This window comes from Paroedura picta, chromosome 5 (assembly GCF_049243985.1).
Source record: "Paroedura picta isolate Pp20150507F chromosome 5, Ppicta_v3.0, whole genome shotgun sequence".
Lineage (NCBI taxonomy): Eukaryota > Metazoa > Chordata > Lepidosauria > Squamata > Gekkonidae > Paroedura > Paroedura picta.
The window spans coordinates 15355913-15374610 of NC_135373.1; the positions used below are offsets into that span (position 1 = coordinate 15355913).

The window sequence follows — 18698 nt, forward strand, 5'->3', positions numbered from 1 at the left end:
CCTCCCTCTTCCCATTTGTCCCTCTGCGTCTCCACAGGGAACCCCATAGGTGGCCTTGGGGCTGAGCTGCTGCACACACGGTGCAGTTGCTTCATGTTGGGCTAGGGGGCGGTAGCTGCCTCTGGCAGGAGCAACTGACCGGCTGCTTTTCCAGTCCCTCCCAAGAAGAAATCTGCTGCCACCGCGAAAATGAAGCAGAGTCTCCTGGCGCTTTAACAGGACTTTATTCCAGGGCGAGCTTTTGTGAGGAATGACGTGCAGGTCAGTCTTTCACGTGCTGCTGGGAACTTCAGGAGAGTAGGGTTGGGGAAGTTGCAGGAATCCCTTTGGCACAGTCCTGCCGCAGCTACTGGTCCGGAGTGACGGCTGCCCTTATTCCCCATCCCCTTTTTAAAATGTACGCGCTGCTTGTAAGGCAGAGGAGGCTGTCCCCCCCCCAACAACAACAACAGCTATATGATTAATATTAAAGGGGCCGTTGAGGTGGATGGAGCGCAGAGAAGGGCTTTTGTGGGGTCCCCCCATTGCTGACTCAGCTACTAACAAAGTATATCCTTGTTCAGGTTTCCCTGAGCCAGATCTCCCAGCTGTGGCTGTCACTGGGCACTGACTTTTTTACAAACAAAAAACCCAATTGGCATTAGAGCATCACTGTACCCACATGGTAAGAAATTCTCTTGCCTCTCCGGCTTTCCTTTTTAAAGACTGAATTTAGTCCCTTCCATTGCAGGGATGTGCCTTTCCCCTTATATCTCCATTAGGAAAAGGGATAGAAATGGTTTTTAAAAACAATATCTGAGAATTCAGAGTATCCTTTACACCTGTTGTTACAATGGTATAGAGATATTATGATAGCCTAATGCTCATTTTTAAAATTAGTATGGAGCCTCCTCTTGCAAGGGGGGAAAGTTTGTTGCAGAAACAATGTCAAGGAACATGGCACCCTCATGGGTGGGTAAAATCCAAATTTTCTCATCCACACAGCAGCCATTCACGTTTTCCTGAGATCTTTCCCCAAACTTTACAGCAAAGCAAGTTTTGAAAAAGACCAGTGAAAACCCTAACCCAAAGAAACCCTGGGAGATGCAGAAATGAGTCATGATACTGTAGTGTAATTGGGGGGGGGGTACTTTTCAATAGCATTGGATCCGGGGCAGATAACCCATGTGGGAATTGCCTAAAGCAGGGGTAGTCAAACTGCGGCCCTCCAGAGGAGGGTGAATGCTGGCAGGGGCTCATGGGAATTGTAGTCCATGTAGTCCATATATATAAAATGAGTCTACCTGCCCATCCCCAAATTAGAAATCTGACTCTCCCAGTTTCTCAGATTTGACTAGGCGTTACCCATCCACTTTCAAGGACAGCTTTAGCAGCCTGAAACTTTTGTTGGCTTGGAAGTTGCTGGTTTCTGTTCCTAGCAGCATTTTTCATGCTTTTTCTGCACTTACGGTATTGTGGAGTGTCCCCAACTCCGCTCCTGTCATCGGGGGCGATTAATACTGCCTTTCCCCTCCCCTCCCCAAATAAATAACTCCTACCAAGGGGGGTCCCCTCCCCCAGACGTTTAGCCTTCATTGCTACTTTGGCTGTAGTGCTACATTGGATTTCTTTCCCAAGCATCCCGGGGCAAAGAGAGAGCTGCCCGTGTGCTTGTCCTCACCCTAGGTTGCCTGGCTTGCCACAAAGACAAAGAGCAGACTGGGAAACCTTCCAGGTTGCATCCTTAATCAATGCATCCCACTGGTGACACCTCTCTGCCACCCTTTGCCAAAGCAAACAGATGTATGAGGAGTGAAGAGGCCAAGAGAGCCCATAGAATGATGTCCCGTCCCTTAAACAAGGGACATGGCAAGGAGGGAAAACAATGTCACCTGGTCAGTAACATTCTGGGCAAATCTCTCTTAAAGGGATGGCTGAATCTGAGTCTGGTAGCACCTTCAAAACCAACAAAATTTTCAGGCTAGGAAGTCCCCCGCATTAGTTACCCCCACAATCTTGTCAGCCTCAAAGGTGCTACTGGAATCGCATCTAGCTGTTCTACTGCAGATCAAGTATTTTCCTGTTGTATTGTAATGGCCTATGGCTATATGCCATAAAATCTGATGTGACTTGACTTGACTGCAGACCAAGATGGCTCCCCTCTGAAATTAAAGGATCAGGACTTTCTTTTTCTATAGGCAGTAGGTTCCTGCCTGCGCTTAGGAGAGTTTGCCACAAACAGCAGACAACTTGTCCTCTATTACTGATCTAACAGCAGAGCTAGTCCAAAAAGCCACCTTCCTAATCTGTCTTGTCTGAGCTTTCTTCCTTCTTCTTGTATATCTTCTCCAGCATAGCAAGCGCCCTCAGCTGCCCCATCCGGTGTCTGATGGAATGGTCCAGGTTGACCGTATATTTCAGGTACTTTGACCCTTCCTGTACAGTGAATGGGAAGTCGTGGGACAAGAACATCTCAAAGAGTTCCGGGTCGCCATCCAACGCCATGATGTTCTGGAGGGCCTCGTGTTTGGTGAAAAGTTCCTGGCAGTTGTCCACAAACACTTCCCACAGTGGCTGCTGGTCGAAGTCCTTGGGTGTCCGGAGCTGCTTGTTATCCTCCGTGCACTGCAGGATCCAGCTCAAGCGGCACGGCCACTGGTTGGCCAGGACCACCCAGCCCGCCACCGACCTGGGGCAGATGTCATGGCGGAGGCTGTGCTGCTGGGTCATGAGCCGCAGGGTGATGGGGATGGTGTTGACGATCCTCTTCATTTGGATGATGCTCTCAGGGATGTACCTGTAAAGGCAGTCGTGTTCGTTGTGCAAGGAGTGGAAGGCCTCGTGGATATACTGCACAGCCTGAGCATCAATCTGGTGCTGGTCCATTTCCACGGAGGCTTCCATCACCGCCAGCGCTGGGTCCATTCCTTTGGCCTTCCGGACTCCCTGCTCCACATTCTTTGTGATGATTCGGTACATCAGGTCTTCCCGGTTTTGGAAGGTCTCGTGCAGAAACCGCATCTTGGACCGGACGCCAATTTCCGGGATGGAGAAAGGCAACGAGACTGTCCGATTGAGGTAGAGGTAGCCGTTGTCAGCCATGCCTTTCATGCTGCCAGCTTGCTCTAAGCAAGAGGTGATGATGCAGGGGTCCACCACCAGAATGAAAATGAACGGGGCATTGGTGTCCGAAAGCAGGGTGTTGATGGCGTTCAGAACCCCGACCACCCTTTCCGGGTAGCACATGTCCAAGCTGGTGATCTCAAAGACGATCCTCAGGCGCTGCCGCTCGAAGATCTCCATGTAATACACAAAGCTGGTGAGAAGTTCAATCTCTCTCTTGACGGCGCTCATGAAGCCCAGGTGGCTAGTGAATTTTTCATTGTTGGTCATGCTCTCGATCTTCTTCTTCTGGGTGATGATCAGGTTCTTAATGACTGGAGCCAGGGCCAGGACAACACTGGAGCCGGAAATGGTGCCAAAGACCGCGCCAAGGACTTTCAAGGCGGGTACCGTCCCTTATCCCTGGTACGAGGATGGCGACCGTGGCCAGGCTCACCCCTGCCAGCAACATGACCACGAGTCCTCCGGCGGTCAGGGCAACTTTCTTTTTGAGCCTCCACTCATTCTGGCTGAACCCTGAGGCAAATCGCGGCCTGCTCCCAACAACGTGATAAAAGCTTAGAGGGAGAGGTCCGAAGTGTTGACGGATGTGATCGCAGAGGGTGGTGACCAACCCGGCCCAGAGCTTGTCGCTCCCAGCGTACTGCCAGGCGCTGAACCGGATGAAAAGGAAATCGATGTTCTTTCTTCTGAGATGGACCTCTGTGATAACTGGCTGGTAGAAGACGAGATACCACAGAAGCGTGAAGTAGTTCATTCCTTCTGGTCGCCGTGGCCTCTGGTGGGTTCTCCGGTATTCGTTTTCTTCTCTCCTGCAAGATTCTTTGTGCATACATTCTGCCAATGACAAAAATGTTGATAAGGGTATCTGGGCCAGCTTCACAACCCCCCCAAAAAGAGAATCATAGAATCACAGAATCATAGAGTTGGAAGGGGCCATAAAGGCCATCTAGTCCAACCCCCTGCTCAACGCAGGATCAGCCCAAAGCATCCTAAAGCATCCAAGAAAAGTGTGTATCCAACCTTTGCTTGAAGACCACCCCCTTAGGCAGCCTATTCCACTGCTGAACTACTCAGACTGTGAAAATGCTTTTCCTGATATCTAGCCTATACTTGTAGTTTAAACCCATTACTGTGTGTCCTTTCCTCTGCAGCCAACGGAAACAGCATCCTGCCCTTAGACTTGGAAGGGACCTCCAGGGTCATCTAGTTCAACCCTCTGCAGAATGCAAGAAATTCTAGGAGCCTAGAAACATTACCTGGAGGGCCCAAGCTAGTCAGATCTTGGAATCTTATTGAGCCCCGTCTTGTTAGAACTTGGAAGCTCAGCAGGGCCAGCCCTGTGGTGGTTGGTGTCTGCTACCAACCGCCTGGCCGAGAGGATGTGGATACTGCACTTTGTGAGCAGCTTGAGAAAATATCCAAGATCCTGGAGTGGATATAACCCTTGATATGAGGAAAGGGCTTACCTGTCAGGAAATTCTAGTGAAGGAGAGCATATCTACAGTGGAAAGCATCTGGGTGAAAATAAGCGAGGGGAAAACAGTGTGGTGGTTGGTGTCTGCTACCGACCGCCTGACCAATGAGAGGATGTGGATGCTGCACTTTGTGAGCAGCTTGAGAAAATATCCAAGCGGCAGGACCTTGTCATCATGGGTGACTTCAATTTCCCAGATGTGTGCTGGGAAACAAACTCTGCGAAGCGTCCTCAGTCATGCAAGTGTCTGACCTGCCTGGCTGACAATTTCATTTATCAAATGGTAGATGAACCCACAAGAGGTTCAGCCACAATGGACTTAATACTGACCAACAGGCAAGAGTTGGTGGGTGAAGTGAAGGAGGTGGGGACCCTAGGGGGAAGTGACCATGTCCTCATAGAATTCCTTTTGAGATGGGGAGGCAAGGAAGCTTGTAGCCAGACGTGGATGTTGGATTTTCGTAGGGCAAACTTTAATAAACTCAGAGACATGATGAGTGTCATACCATGGATGAGAATGCTGGAAGGGAAGGGAGCATGTGAAGGGTGGGCGCTACTCAAACAAGAGCTATTGCATGCTCAATCAATGACTATCCCAGAAAGACGAAAACACTGCAGGAGCTCTAAGAAGCCTATTTGGATGGACAGAGAACTTCAAGACAAACTAAGAAAGAAAAGGAAAATGTTCAGGAAATGGAGGGAAGGACAGAGCTCTAAAGAAGAGTACCTACAGGTTACTAGGCACTGTAGATCAATCATCAGAAAGGCCAAAGATGAGAGATAAGATTGGCCAGGGAAGCCAATTGTAACAAGAAAAGATTTTTCACTTATGTGAGGAGCAAACGTAAAGTAAAGGAGGCAATAGGCCCACCGTTGGGTGCAGATGGACAAACTCTAAGGGAAGATGCAGAGAAAGCAGAAAGGCTTAGTGCCTATTTTACATCTGTTTTTGACCACGGTTTTTTACTTAGGCACATCTAGAGATGGCAGTAACCAAGAGATAGTGTCTGGGTGGCAGGTTGACATGGATAGAGAGGTTGTCGAGAGGCATTTAGCTGCACTGGATGAGTTCAAATCCCCTGGTCCGGATGAAATGCACCCGAGAGTACTCAAAGAACTTTCCAGAGAACTTGCACAGCCCTTGTCCATCATCTTCGGAACCTCTTTAAGGACTGGAGATGTCCCGGAGGACTGGAAGAGAGCAAAAGTTATTCCGATCTTCAAAAAAGGGAGGAAGGATGACCCGGGAAACTACAGACCAGTGAGTCTGACCTCTGTTGTGGGGAAGATAATGGAGCAGATATTAAACATCTGGAGGACAATTTGGTGATCCAAGGAAGTCAGCATGGATTTGTCTCCAACAGGTCCTGTTAGACCAACCTGGTTTCCTTTTTTGACCAAGTGACAGGTTTGCGGGATTGTGGAAATTCGGTTGATGTTGTTTACTTGGATAAAGCTTTTGATAAGGTTCCCCATGATATTCTGATGGATATATTGAAGGACTGCAATCTGGATTTTCAGATAATTAGGTGGATAGGGAATTGGTTAGAGAACCGCACTCAAATAGTTGTTGTCAATGGTGTTTCATCAGACTGGAGAGAGGTGAGTAGCGGGGTACCTCCAGGCTCGGTGCTCGGCCCGGTACTTTTTAACATATTTATTAATGATCTAGATGAGGGGGTGGAGGGACTACTCATCAAGTTTGCAGATGACACCAAATTGGGAAGACTGGCAAATACTCCGGAAGATAGAGACAGAGTTCAACGAGATCTGAACACAATGGAAAAATGGGCAAATGAGAACAAGATGCAATTTAATAAAGATAAGTGTAAAGTTCTGCATCTGGGTCAGAAAAATGAAAAGCATGCCTACTGGATGGGGGATATGCTTCTAGGTAATACTGTGTGTGAACGAGACCTTGGGGTACTTGTGGATTGTAAACTAAACATGAGCAGGCAGTGTGATGCAGCGGTGAAAAAGGCGAATGCCATTTTGGGCTGTATGAACAGGGGCATCACATCAAAATCACAAGATGTCATAGTCCCATTGTATACGGCACTGGTCAGACCACACCTCGAGTACTGTGTGCAGTTCTGGAGGCCTCACTTCAAGAAGGACGTAGATAAAATTGAAAGGGTACAGAGGAGAGCGACGAAGATGATCTGGGGCCAAGGGACCAAGTCCTATGAAGATAGGTTGTGGGACTTGGGAATGTTCAGCCTGGAGAAAAGGAGGTTGAGAGGGGACATGATAGCCCTCTTTAAATATTTGAAAGGTTGTCACTTGGAGGAAGGCAGGATGCTGTTTCTGTTGGCTGCAGAGGAGAGGACACGCAGTAATGGGTTTAAAGTTCAAGTACAACGATATAGGCTAGATATCAGGAAAAAGTTTTTCACAGTCAGAGTAGTTCAGCAGTGGAATAGGCTGCCTAAGGAGGTGGTGACCTCCCCCTCACTGGCAGTCTTCAAGCAAAGGTTGGATACACACTTTTCTTGGCTGCTTTAGGATGCTTTGGGCTGATCCTGCGTTGAGCAGGGGGTTCGACTAGATGGCCTCTATGGCCCCTTCCAACTCTATGATTCTATGAATCTATGATTCTATGATTTTCATTAGTAGTTGGATGGGAGAGGAAGCCCAGGGTTACTACCCAGTTTGCTTACAAGGCCCAGAAGGGGCCATGGAGGCAGCTGTGGCGCATATATGTGAAATCTCGCCATTTCAAATTTCACGGAAGACAGATTACTACTAGGGTTGGGTGCTTCGGCGGCCGAAGGGGCCGTTCCCCCCTGATGGCGCTGGCTGCTTCGGGCTGGATTGGCTCCTTCGGCCACCGAAGTGCCCAGCCCTAAACTACACCCTCACACCATTTCAGAGCATTGCTGTTGCAGAGATTTTCAGCCAACCCCGTGGCAGGTGCATGTTTGGACAGAGGAGAGATATTTGAACAGAACAGGCTGTGAATTTCAAATGCTCGCAAGGGAACTTGAATATATTTTCCCAACTAGATTTGCAGTGGCTTCCCCTCTGGTAATGCTGCATATACATCCGTGAAACCTTTTTGTCTCCCCCCCCCCCCCGCCCCCACCACCCCTGGGCACTGACCTGCGATGTTCCCCAGGAGGGAGTGGAGCCGGGTTCCACAGGGAGAGTAGAAGCCCACAGTTACGGGGGTGGAGGTGTGGCACAGAGTCTTGGAGAGAGAACAGCAGTAGATGTCATCCTCCGTCAGGAGATCTGGGGCAAGAAAAGAACATTAAGCTTAAGCTTCATGCGAAAGAAGAAGAGTTGGCACTTATGTGCCGCTTTTCTCTACCAGGAGGAGTCTCAAAGCGGCTTACATTCGCCTTCCCTTTCCTCTCCCCACAGCAGACACCCTGTGAGGTGGGTGAGGCTGAGAGAGCCCTGACATTACTGCTTGGTCAGATCAACACAATCAGAATTGTGACAAGCTGAAGGTCCCCCATCTGGCTGCATGTGGAGGAGCAGGCAATCAAACCCGGCTTGTCAGATTAGAAGCCGCTACTCTTAACCATGACACCACGCTGGCTCTCTCTGCAACACTGCAGGCATATGCTGGTTGACCAATCTTGCGCCAAGCGGAGCCCCCAGGCCTGCATCTTCTGTTGTGGCTCTTCATGGGGCAACCAAGGGTGACCCATCCCTTCCCAGGCCAGAGAAAGATTTGGTTTCTTCGCCACCTGGCCTGCTGCAGCTTCGGACACGTCGAATAGATGTGCTGTTAATGGGTTTTGCACCTGAGAATTCAGAGCCCTCTGCGCTTGGGATGGCATTCCTTTAAGCAGGGCTAACCTCAGCCTCAGACCCTCCAGCGGGACCACTGCCCTGTTTCCAACATGCTAACCCTCGCCCGATCACTTTTTAATGATTAGGAAGGCAGCCTGGATTGGCCCCTGGGGGTATTCCTCCGGAAGCCCCTGGAAACAAAACTCACTTTGTACACTGCCCTGAGCCATATTGGGAGGGCAGCACAGAGATCGTAGTTAGGGTTGGGAGCTTCGGCCACCAGAGCAGCCATTCCTGCCTGAAGCAGTCAGCGCTGTGGTGGGGGGGGGGCAGCACCCCCCTCCCCCCCCCCCCCCCGTGCACCAAGGTGCTGGCTGCTTCGGGCTGGGATGGCAGCGTTGGCGGCCGAAGCACCCAACTCCAATATTGTGATCTGACATCTCCATGCTCAGAGAATGGAGTCTGAGCCACACCAAATGGACAAGCTGGAACAAGCATTTTATTTGGGGGGGGGGGAATGATGCAAGGCGTACTCCCCTCTCCCGACACCTCTGCATCAATGGGCCATCAAGATAGGGCATTTATCATTCCTTCCTTCCCACTAATAATCTCTTACTTCCCTTTTACCAAACGTGCCTTGGGTCAATCTACATATGCAAATATTCAGTGATACCATGTCATGGCGTAGAGCCAGCATGGGTTTGATTCCCCGCTCCCCCACATGCAGCCAGCTGGGTGACCTTGGGCTCGTCACAGTCCTGATACTGCCATTCTGACTGAGCAGTCCTGTCAGAGGTCTCCCAGCCCCTCCAACCTTGCAGGGTGACTGTTGCGAGGAGAAGAAGGGAAGGCAATTATCAGCCACTTTGAGACTCCTTCGGCAGTGAAAACTGGGGTATAAAATCCAGCTCTTCTTCAGATAGTTAACAGATCTTGTCCCCTCTTGAGAAATTACAGCTCTCAGGAACCAACCCATTGGCCTATTGTTTAGGCTTCCCGCATGTAGAAGCTGTGTTTTAGCTATAAAAATCAGCTTTCAGCCCCAATGGGGCGTATTTGGTATTCAGCCACATTTGGGCTGCTGACTGGCCCCATATGCTGCCACCCCATCCCCTGGGCTGCTCTCCCTCCGACCCTCAACTCTTCTGGACAGATTCAAGTGGGTTGCTGTGTTGGTCTGAAGTAGCACAATAAAATCAGAGTCCAGTAGCACAGTGGTCCCCAACCTTTTTGAGGCTGGGGACCGGCAGGGCAACTGCCCGCCCACGCATGCCGCGCATGCGCGCCCGCGCATTGCACATGAGCGGCCGGACAGCGCTTGCGCAATGCGCAGGCGCAGCCCTGATTCCCTCTCCCCCCCTCCCGCAGTAAGACGCTTCCCGGGCCGCAAGCTTGCGGCCTGGGAAGTTTTTTACTGCGGGGGGCGGGGAGAGGTAGCCTTCATGGCCCGGCACCGGGCTGCGGCCCGCGGGTCGGGGACCACTGCAGTAGCACCTTTAAGACCAACAAAGTTTTATTCAAGGCGGGAGCTTTGGAGTGCAAGCACCCTTCGTCAGACTATGATCTCCTTACATGACAGGGAATATATAGCAAAAATTAATTCTGTCTACACAGCCTACTGATGTAACAAAATTGATTTTTGCTATGTATCTTCTGGACAGTTAAATATACTGTGAACTCCCCCGTTTTCTTCCTTTTTATTTCTTAGGGCCTTGCATGTTTGGCTCCTGTGTGTGAGTTTTGAATGAAGCGCAATATTTCCCCACATAAATCTCCTTGGATGTGAGCTGGCATCCTTCTTTCAGCTTCAGGAACCTTTTAATTGGCAACACACATCTGTAAATGCAGCTAAAAGGATACAATTAAAGAATAGGTCAGGGCATGGGATTAAAGAACAGAACAGGCCATAAAATATCTTTATAGGAGCATCTTAGCTAAGACTAGCAACAATAGCTGTTACACCTGAATTTAGCAGAGAGTATGAATTGCAGGATCAAGCATCTTTGCTGAAAAGGGGTTTCTCCTTTGGAAAATGACCTCATAAACATTGGCAGAAAGATGCTGCAGTTACCTAGTGTCTTGCTAGACTCTTCAGATTCCCCATAATTCCCCTCGGGTAACACCTGCCCCTGGGGAAGAGTACCCAATATTATTGGAGTCTGAGTCTCCAGAGTGGCTTGTACAGTAAACAATGGGGCACCGTCGTCCTGGAGCAAGGAGCCTGCCAAGATGTTTTGTCAAAAGGCAAAGAACATAGAGGCATTAATTTGTCTGGGGAATGTTGAGAATGCCCCATCCTCTCTGGAGAGCCAGCTTGGTGTAGGTAGTAGTTAAGAATGGCAGCTTGTAATCTAGTGAGCCGGATCTGATTCTCCACTCCCCCACATGCAGCCAGCTGGGTGACTATGGGCCAGTCACAGTCCTGTAAGAACTGTTCTCACATCCTGTCATGGCTCTCTCGGTCCCACCTGCCTCCCGGGGCGTCTGTTGTGCGGAGAGGAAGGGAAGGCGAATGGAAGCCCCTTTCAGACTCCTTCGGGTAGTGAAGAGCGGGGTATAAAAACCAACTCTTCCTCTGTGCCAGTTTGCTCGATCTGAAAAGGACACATACGAATTTTAAAATTGAAATAGCACTCGGATAATTCCTCTGTGGGACTCACTGCCATCCTACATCACAACAGCCAAAAGCCATCTGGGTGTCATGGTTAAGAGCGGCAGCGTCTAATCTGGAGCACCAGGTTTGATTCCCTACTCCTCCACATGCAACCAGCTGTGTGACCTTGGGCCAGTTGCAGTTCTCTTACAGCTCTCTCAGCCCCATCTACCTCACAAGGAGAAGAAAGGAAATATGATTGTTAGCAGCTTTGGGTCTCCTTCAGGTAGTGCGAAGCGGAGTATAAAAAACAGCTCTTCAGTTCCTCAAGAACAGGGGTGGGCAAACTGTGGCTCTTCAGATGTTCATGGACTACAATTACCATGAGCCCCTGCCAGCGAATGCATTTTCTGGCAGGGGCTCATGGGAATTGTAATCCATGAACATCTGGAGGGCCACAGTTTGCCCACCCCATCTCAAGAGCGTGGTGACCTGACTTATTTAGGTGTTAAAGAAGTCAATTGTACCTGCAGGTACGAATATTTTTGGTCACCCATCCTGTGACTTGCTGGAGGAGGGCAGGTGGGTTTGGGGCGGGGCGGGGCGGGGTTGTCCGGCTCAGTTTTTCTGCCACTGGATGAACGACAGAATCATCCTGGACAGGAAGGGCTGGATGCAACATGAGCACTTCATTCAATTCACTGATTCATTCCTTGATTCAGTCATTCATCTAGGGAAGGGGTAGTCAAACTGCGAATGCTGGCAGGGGCTCCTGGGAATTGTAGTTCACGGACATCTGGAGGGCCGCAGTTTGATTACCCCTGATCTAGGGGCTCAGTGAGCTGCTACCAGGGGAAGGGTCTTCTCAGTTGTGGCCCCTACCTTGTGGTCCGTACTCTCGGGTGACGTGCATGCCCTACCAGAGAGATTGAGTTTCCGCAGGGCTTGCAAAGCTGAATTGCTTATGTTGGCCTGTGGAGGGAAGCCAGCTGCTTGGACCTGTGTTAATAGTGGTGTGATGACAGCCACATATTTTAATATTTTATTGTTCCTATTTTATATTTGCTCACCCTTTGGGTGAGTGGCGACTAAACAAATCTAATAAATAAAAGAGAAAATCCTTTGTTTCTCCCCAATGAAGGCCCAAAGCAGCTTATGTTGGTTCCCTCCATTTTATCACAACAATCCTGCGAGGTAGATAAGACCAGCACCAGGTCAACCCCACATGCTTTCCATGATGGGATGGGGATTTGAACGGGGGGGGGGGTGTCTCCCAGAACCTACCTGGACATTCCGGCTCTCATTGTGGTATTGGGAGAGGCAACCACTAAAGGAAGAAAATTGAGGTGTCATGGAATTAACTAGGATAGATTCAAATGGGTCAGAACTTGGTCTGAAGTAGCACAATAACATCAGAGTCCAGTAGCACCTTTAAGACCAACAAAGATTTCTTCAAGGCGTGAGCTTTCAACAAAAGCTCTTTCATTGAATAATTCTTCGTTGGTCTTAAAGGTGCTCCTGGACTCTGATGTTATTGCACAAAATTAACTGGGCCCTGGTTTATGTTTATGCCAAGGAGGGATTCACCCTTCAGGTATTCTGTTTACAAATTCCAGGAGGGATCTGGAATCTGGAGTGAGTTTTGGGCCCTCGACTCCACACCCTCTTGTCTCCGGGTGAAAGAAATTTGTTTCCAAAATAACACAATAACGAGGTCGGGGTTATGATAGGTGGAGCTGCAGATTCACTGGCAAGCAAGCAGAGGCCTGAGGTGGTGGTTCAAAAGCTGTGCCTGTCAATCATCCTAAGCTTCCTCTTTCCATATGCAAATCCTGCCCAGTTTGCCCCAGGCATTTCACTGGAAAGCCTTTGAAGGCTGCTGGGGAGAGAGAGAAGGACGCTGAGGTGAAAGAGGACATCTGGGGACTCTTCAAAGGAGGACAGAGCCCTCCGTGCTCTTTGAAGAATGGCTGTCCCGTCTGGCAGCCAGCTCTGGAGCTCTGGGGCTGGAGCCTGCGGAGGACAGGGACTTCAGCACGGTGCAATGCCATCAAGTCCTCCCTCCAGAGCGGCCACTTTCTCCAGGGGGGCTGATCTTTGTCGCCTGGAGATCAACGGTCATGCCGGGAGGTCTCCAGGCCCCACCTGGAGGTTGGCGATTTTGTGCTGCCTCTCTTGACAAATATCGCCTTGAGGCGGCTTACAGAATAAAACCGTAAAAGCAGAGGAAACCCCTAAAATCCCATTCAACATTAAAAGAACCATATCCCCCCTAATAAAAGTGGCGGTGTAGGCTCAACAATATTCCCCCCCAATCCAATTTGACTAATCCCAGCCAGGGCCCGAAGCACACGACCCTAGCCAGGACCAGGGTCCCAGTGATGGTAAACTGGGCTTTGATCTACCACGTTCCATAAGGGAATGCCTAGGATAGGGTGGGACCCCTGCTCATAACTCCAGTCACCCCCCTGGCCTCTGCCAAACGCCTGGCGGAAGAGATCCATCTTGCTAGCAACAAATAAAGTTTTTGGCTGATGCAGCAGTGATTAATTCTGGCTTTTAAAATTCTTACCTTTTATAACTGTTATAATAAATTTATTGGGTTTCGCTGAATTTTTAGACTAACCACCACAAGATGGTATGTCAGCAAGGGACGGTCTATCAATCCCTAAATAAATAAAAAGTTTCCACGAGAAAGGCCTGTGTTTTTGTCCTGACCCTTCCCAGCTCAGAAGGAAGCAAATGGGAGCCGTGAAAGAGCACCTGCAGTTTATTTTTAATGTTTATTTCCCCCCTGCTAACCTTCTTCCTTTCAGGCTTGCTTCTGTAGACTTAAGGATCAGTGTGGCTTCCTCCAGCCGTGAGAGGGAGGGCCGGTGAAATGTGCATGGGTGCCGACAGGTAAATTGCATTCCAAGAAGTTTTCCTGTTGCATCCAAGCCCTGCCACTTCCTCCCGATCACCGTCACTATTTGTGAATTTAATCACAATTGCAATGCAAATGTGTAGGTAGGTTTCGATCCAGTTTCTCGCAAATTCTGAGACGGCCTGGGAATGTGTTAACAGTATCGAGTCCCCAGCAGCAATGCAATTCTGAACCGAACAGCAGTTCAGACAAACAAACCAGCCCAAACGGGATCACCTTTCCAAAGGGGGGGGGGAGTGACTGGAAAATGTTAAAACCTGTTTTGTACGTATTCAAATAAAATGTTATGATTAGCAGCGTGGACTTTGAACAGGAAGACCTGAGTTCAGATTCCCTGCCAACCTTGAAGCTCTCACTGCACGGCCCTGAGACAGTCACACTCTTCCATCCTAACCGACCTTGCAAGATTGTTGTAATGATAAAATTAAATTACCCCCCACTGTGGTGCTTTGCCTTGCTTTCCTTGGCAGAAAAACAGGGTTCAAGCACGAGGGAAAGTGAAAAAGCATTGCTACAAAATCAAAGAAACCTTTATTAAACAAAATTTCAAAATGTGAAGCTACTGTTTCTCAATATACTCTGCATCTACGTCTATAACGGGTGGCCAAACTGTGGCTTTTGAATAAATAAATTTGTATCAGAGGTTTATAGTGTATTTTATTAATGAATGTATACTGTTTTATTGGAATATGCAACAGCCCTGAGCCGGCTATGTCGGGAGGGGGGGGGGGGATGAAGAAATCAAATAACAAAAATCAAACAATCAAATCAATCAGTAAATGAAGGGGATGTTTCCGTCCCTGACGATTTCTGCACTCTTCAATTTATGCCCTGCAAACGCCAGTTCTGACATCCCCGGGGGACTCAAGTCGTGTTCCTTTTAAATGTTCTTGAGTTTTGGGAATAGAATGAAGTCCAAAAGGGAGGGGCAAGATCCGGGCTTTCCAGTGGATGGGGCAAGGCTTCTCAACAAAATTCTCCTGGAACAGTCCTTGCTACTTTTGAGGCATGAGCAGCTGCATTGGTTGGATACACACTTTTCTTGGATGCTTCAGGATGCTTAGGGCTGATCCTGCGTTGATTAGGGGGTTGGACTAGATGGCCTGTATGGCCCCTTCCAACTCTATGATTCTATGATTCTATTATTGTGATGAGGGGGGAGGGATTCCTTGCACTTTCTGACCTCTTCCGCACCAATTCAGCTTTCAATTCAAGGCACCTTAACAAAACTAAGAGAAATGTATCATGGAGAGAACTCTTTTGCAGCCATCCACTGATCACACAGGCAAATTTGAACACCTTTCGTTTGGAATAAACCCATGCCTGTGTGAAGTGGAACCCTCATTGCAATTCTTCTTTGACTTCCCTTCATACATGTGATTGAGTAAAAAAAGCTAAAGGTATCCCCTGTGCAAACACCGGGTCATGTCTGACCCTTGGGGTGACGCCCTCCAGCGTTTTCATGGCAGACTCAATACGGGGTGGTTTGCCAGTGCCTTCCCCAGTCATTACCGTTTTACCCCCCAGCAAGCTGGGTACTCATTTTACAGACCTCGGAAGGATGGAAGGCTGAGTCAACCTTGAGCCGGCTGCTGGGATTGAACTCCCAGCCTCATGGGCAGAGCTTCAGACTGCATTTCTGCTGCCTTACCACCCTGCGCCACAAGAGGCTCTATGATTGAGTACATTACACTAATTTTGTTTTAAATGTCATCCTGTCACAACTGTCGACCCTGAAGGATTTTCAAGGCAAGAGACATTCAGAGCCAGTTTCTGGCTCTTCCTAGGACTCTCCCATCCACATTCTAGCCAGGGCTGATTCTACTTGCTTCTGAGAGCTTATGTGAACAGGCTAACGTGGGCTACCCAGGCCAGGACAAATACATTGAAAACATGCCATTAATTAGGGCAACTTGTAGTGGTTAGGAGTATGAACTTCTAATCTGGTGAGCCAGGTATGATTCCGCGCTCCCCACATGCAGCCAGCTAGGTGACCCTGGGCTCCCCACAGCACTGATAAAGCTGTTCTGACCGAGCAGGAATATCAGGGCTCTCTAAGCCTCACCCACCTCACAGGGTGTCTGCTGTGGGGAGAGGAAAGGGAAGGTCAATGTAAGCCCCTTTGAGACTCCTTCGGGTAGAGAAAAGTGGCCTATAAGAACCAACTCCTCTTCTTCAGTAATCTCAGGGCTCTCTCAGCCTCACCTCCCTCACAGGGTGTCTATTGTGGGGAGAGGAAAGGGAAGGTAGTATTTGGATGGGAGACCTCCAAGGATTTGGGTTGTAAGTTCTTCAAGGAACACTGCCGTGGAGGCAGGCAATAGCAAATCACCTCCAAATACCCCTTGCCTGGCAACCAGACAATCCTCAGATTTCCTGGCTCCACCACACCCATGCTATACAGCAGGGGTAGTCAGCCTGTGGTCCTCCAGAGGTCCATGGACTACAATGCCCATGAGCCCCTGCCAGCTGGCAGGGGCTCATGGGAATTGTAGTCCATGGACCTCTGGAGGACCACAGGTTGACTACCCCTGCTATACAGTACCCATCTCCTTTAAGGAATGGAGAGGAGAAGAAAAGACAGGAGTCCATATTCTGTTATTCAGAAGTCTGCGTTATAAGTCTGAAGGGATCGAGTGCCAATTCCATCTGTCTCTACATTATGAAAAAAGGATTTCATCACTGAAGTAACTGTAGTAACTTTACTTGGGGATCAGACTGAGTGAAACCTAGTTCTCCTACCGAGGCAGACAACCAGAGTATCAGACAAAAGGGGCCCTTGTTAGGGTGGCCAATCTCCCAGAAGGGTCTGGGCTTTACAATACAATTCCAGCCCAGAGATTGGTGCCTCTTGGGGATATGGCAACTTCAGAGGGTGGGCTCTATAGTATACAATAGAGTGTAGGAGAAATGGAAATCCTAGGAGGACATTCCAGAAGGACATTTATGCCCTTTCTGGGCATCCACTCCAAATTTCCAGGAATTTCCCAAGAGAGAGGTGGCAACTTTACCCAAACTTGTCCTTTGAAAATAATTCTCTGCAAATAGAAAGCTACCATGTTGAATAAAAGGCCAGGCTTGAACTTTTCTTCCTAGTAGTTTTGTCTATGTGCAGATAACATTTATGGACGGAGGAGCATTAAACTATGTTGTACCCATACCGGAAGTATTGCCAGACACAATAAAATTCAGCCACAGTACAGTCAGTTGGCTTTTCTGAAAGACAGACACTTCCAACAAATACAGAACAGAACACGGGTATGCTTTCCTTCCTTTCAGTGTTCCCAAATGAAGACCCTGATCTCTAAACTTCAGAGAAGTTTCCAGATAACAAGACACTTCACCAAGCTTCAGCATTTAGTGACAGCTATTAATCAAATTAGTGTTTTATTTATTAGATCTTTGAGAATATAAGAAGAGCCCTGCTGGATCAGACTAGTGGTCCCTCTAGTCCAGCATCCTGTCAATCAGTTCCTCTGGAGGGCCAGCAGCAAGGCACAGTGGCCGAGGCCTTCCCCTGGTAAGAACATAAGAAGACCCCTGTTTTTCTGGACGGCCGACAACAGGGCATGAAGACCTTGGCATGAAGACCCTGATCAGGAGAAGAGCCCTGCTGGATCAGTCCAGTAGTCCCTCCCGTCCATCATCCTGCCTCACGCAGGGGCCAGTCACTCCCTCTGGGGGGCTGAGAGACCAAAGTCTTCCCCTGACGTTGCCTCCTTGCTCTGAGAATCAGAGGATTAGTGCTTCTGAGTGTGGAGATTCCTCTCGGTTCCTTCACAAATCTATCTCATTCCCCTTTGAAGCCACCTATGCCCATGGCCATCTCTACATCCTCTGGCAACGAATTCCACATTGTAATCACTTGCTGTGTAGAGAATTATTTCCTCTTGTCCACCCTGAATCTACTATCCATCAGTTTTATTGGATGGTCCGGAATTCCAGGATTTAGGAAGGGGGGTTCTCTAGTCCCTCCCTCCTTTCACACTAGGCAGGCAAGTCACCCTGCGGTCCAAATATCGGCCGCAGCCACTTTCTGTATATCCCTAACAATCAAATCACATGCTAGCAAAAGCCCTTCTCCTAACCCCCTGAGGGGATGCATGCATGTTTGTGTATCATATGCCATGTCTATGAAAACACTTTTTTCTCCCCTCTGCTGGGAAATTCAGAGGGCAAGTACAAGATTTCTGGAAATGCATACCCCTGCGGCTTGTAAAGAGAGTTCCAAAACAGGTTCCCTGCAGCACAGAACGTGACATTCAAATGAGGAAGGCAGAATTAATTGGCCTTCCAGTTAGAACTGAAGAGATTTTGGCAGAAGATTCCCCAGTGCTCTAACTCAACACCTGATGGCGTATTGGGGTGCCAGATGTGTTTTTACGCATAGCTCTGTAATGTCTGTCTTCCTCCATTCCAGATCCACATTCTCTTTTTAAACCAGTGTTTCTGGAAGAAGCCACGATGCTGCTTCGCCTTTTGCAGCTTTCTCCTCTTCACCCTGACGCGGCTGTCACGAGACGGCAAGTGGCCTTACCTTGCTTGGCGTGGCAGTCCTCGTTTTCGTGGGGCTCCTCGTGGTGCAACCGGGTGGCTTCCTCATCGCTGGGATTCATCAGTGCCTGACCTGGGGGACCCCCCACCAGAGTTCCCAGGTAGGCAGGACCCTGTGAGAGAGAAGAGATTCACCAAGCGCACTTGCAAAACTTCCCTTGGAGGTCTTCAAAAAATTTGTTAAGCTGTTGGGTGAGAATAATGTGTCTCCAGCACTTCGGTGCCAGGGAAGCAGCTAAAGCAGCCAAGAGGCGATAATTTCCGCTCCCAGCAGTTTCTCTCTGGGAGAGATGCTTTCCCCA

The 18698-nt window shown here is 49.1% G+C and overlaps 1 protein-coding gene across 1 annotated transcript in view; it reads right to left on the bottom strand.

Moving 5' to 3' along the window:
- Nucleotides 1-215: 215 nt before the first annotated feature.
- Nucleotides 216-18698, bottom strand: part of NKPD1 (NTPase KAP family P-loop domain containing 1) — a 51873-nt gene continuing 33390 nt past the window's right edge. The window contains 4 exon segments of the mRNA XM_077336624.1: nt 216-3486; nt 3488-3939; nt 7682-7813; nt 18380-18509. Coding sequence (XP_077192739.1) covers nt 2281-3486; nt 3488-3939; nt 7682-7813; nt 18380-18509 — 1920 coding nt within the window. The 3' untranslated portion in view covers nt 216-2280.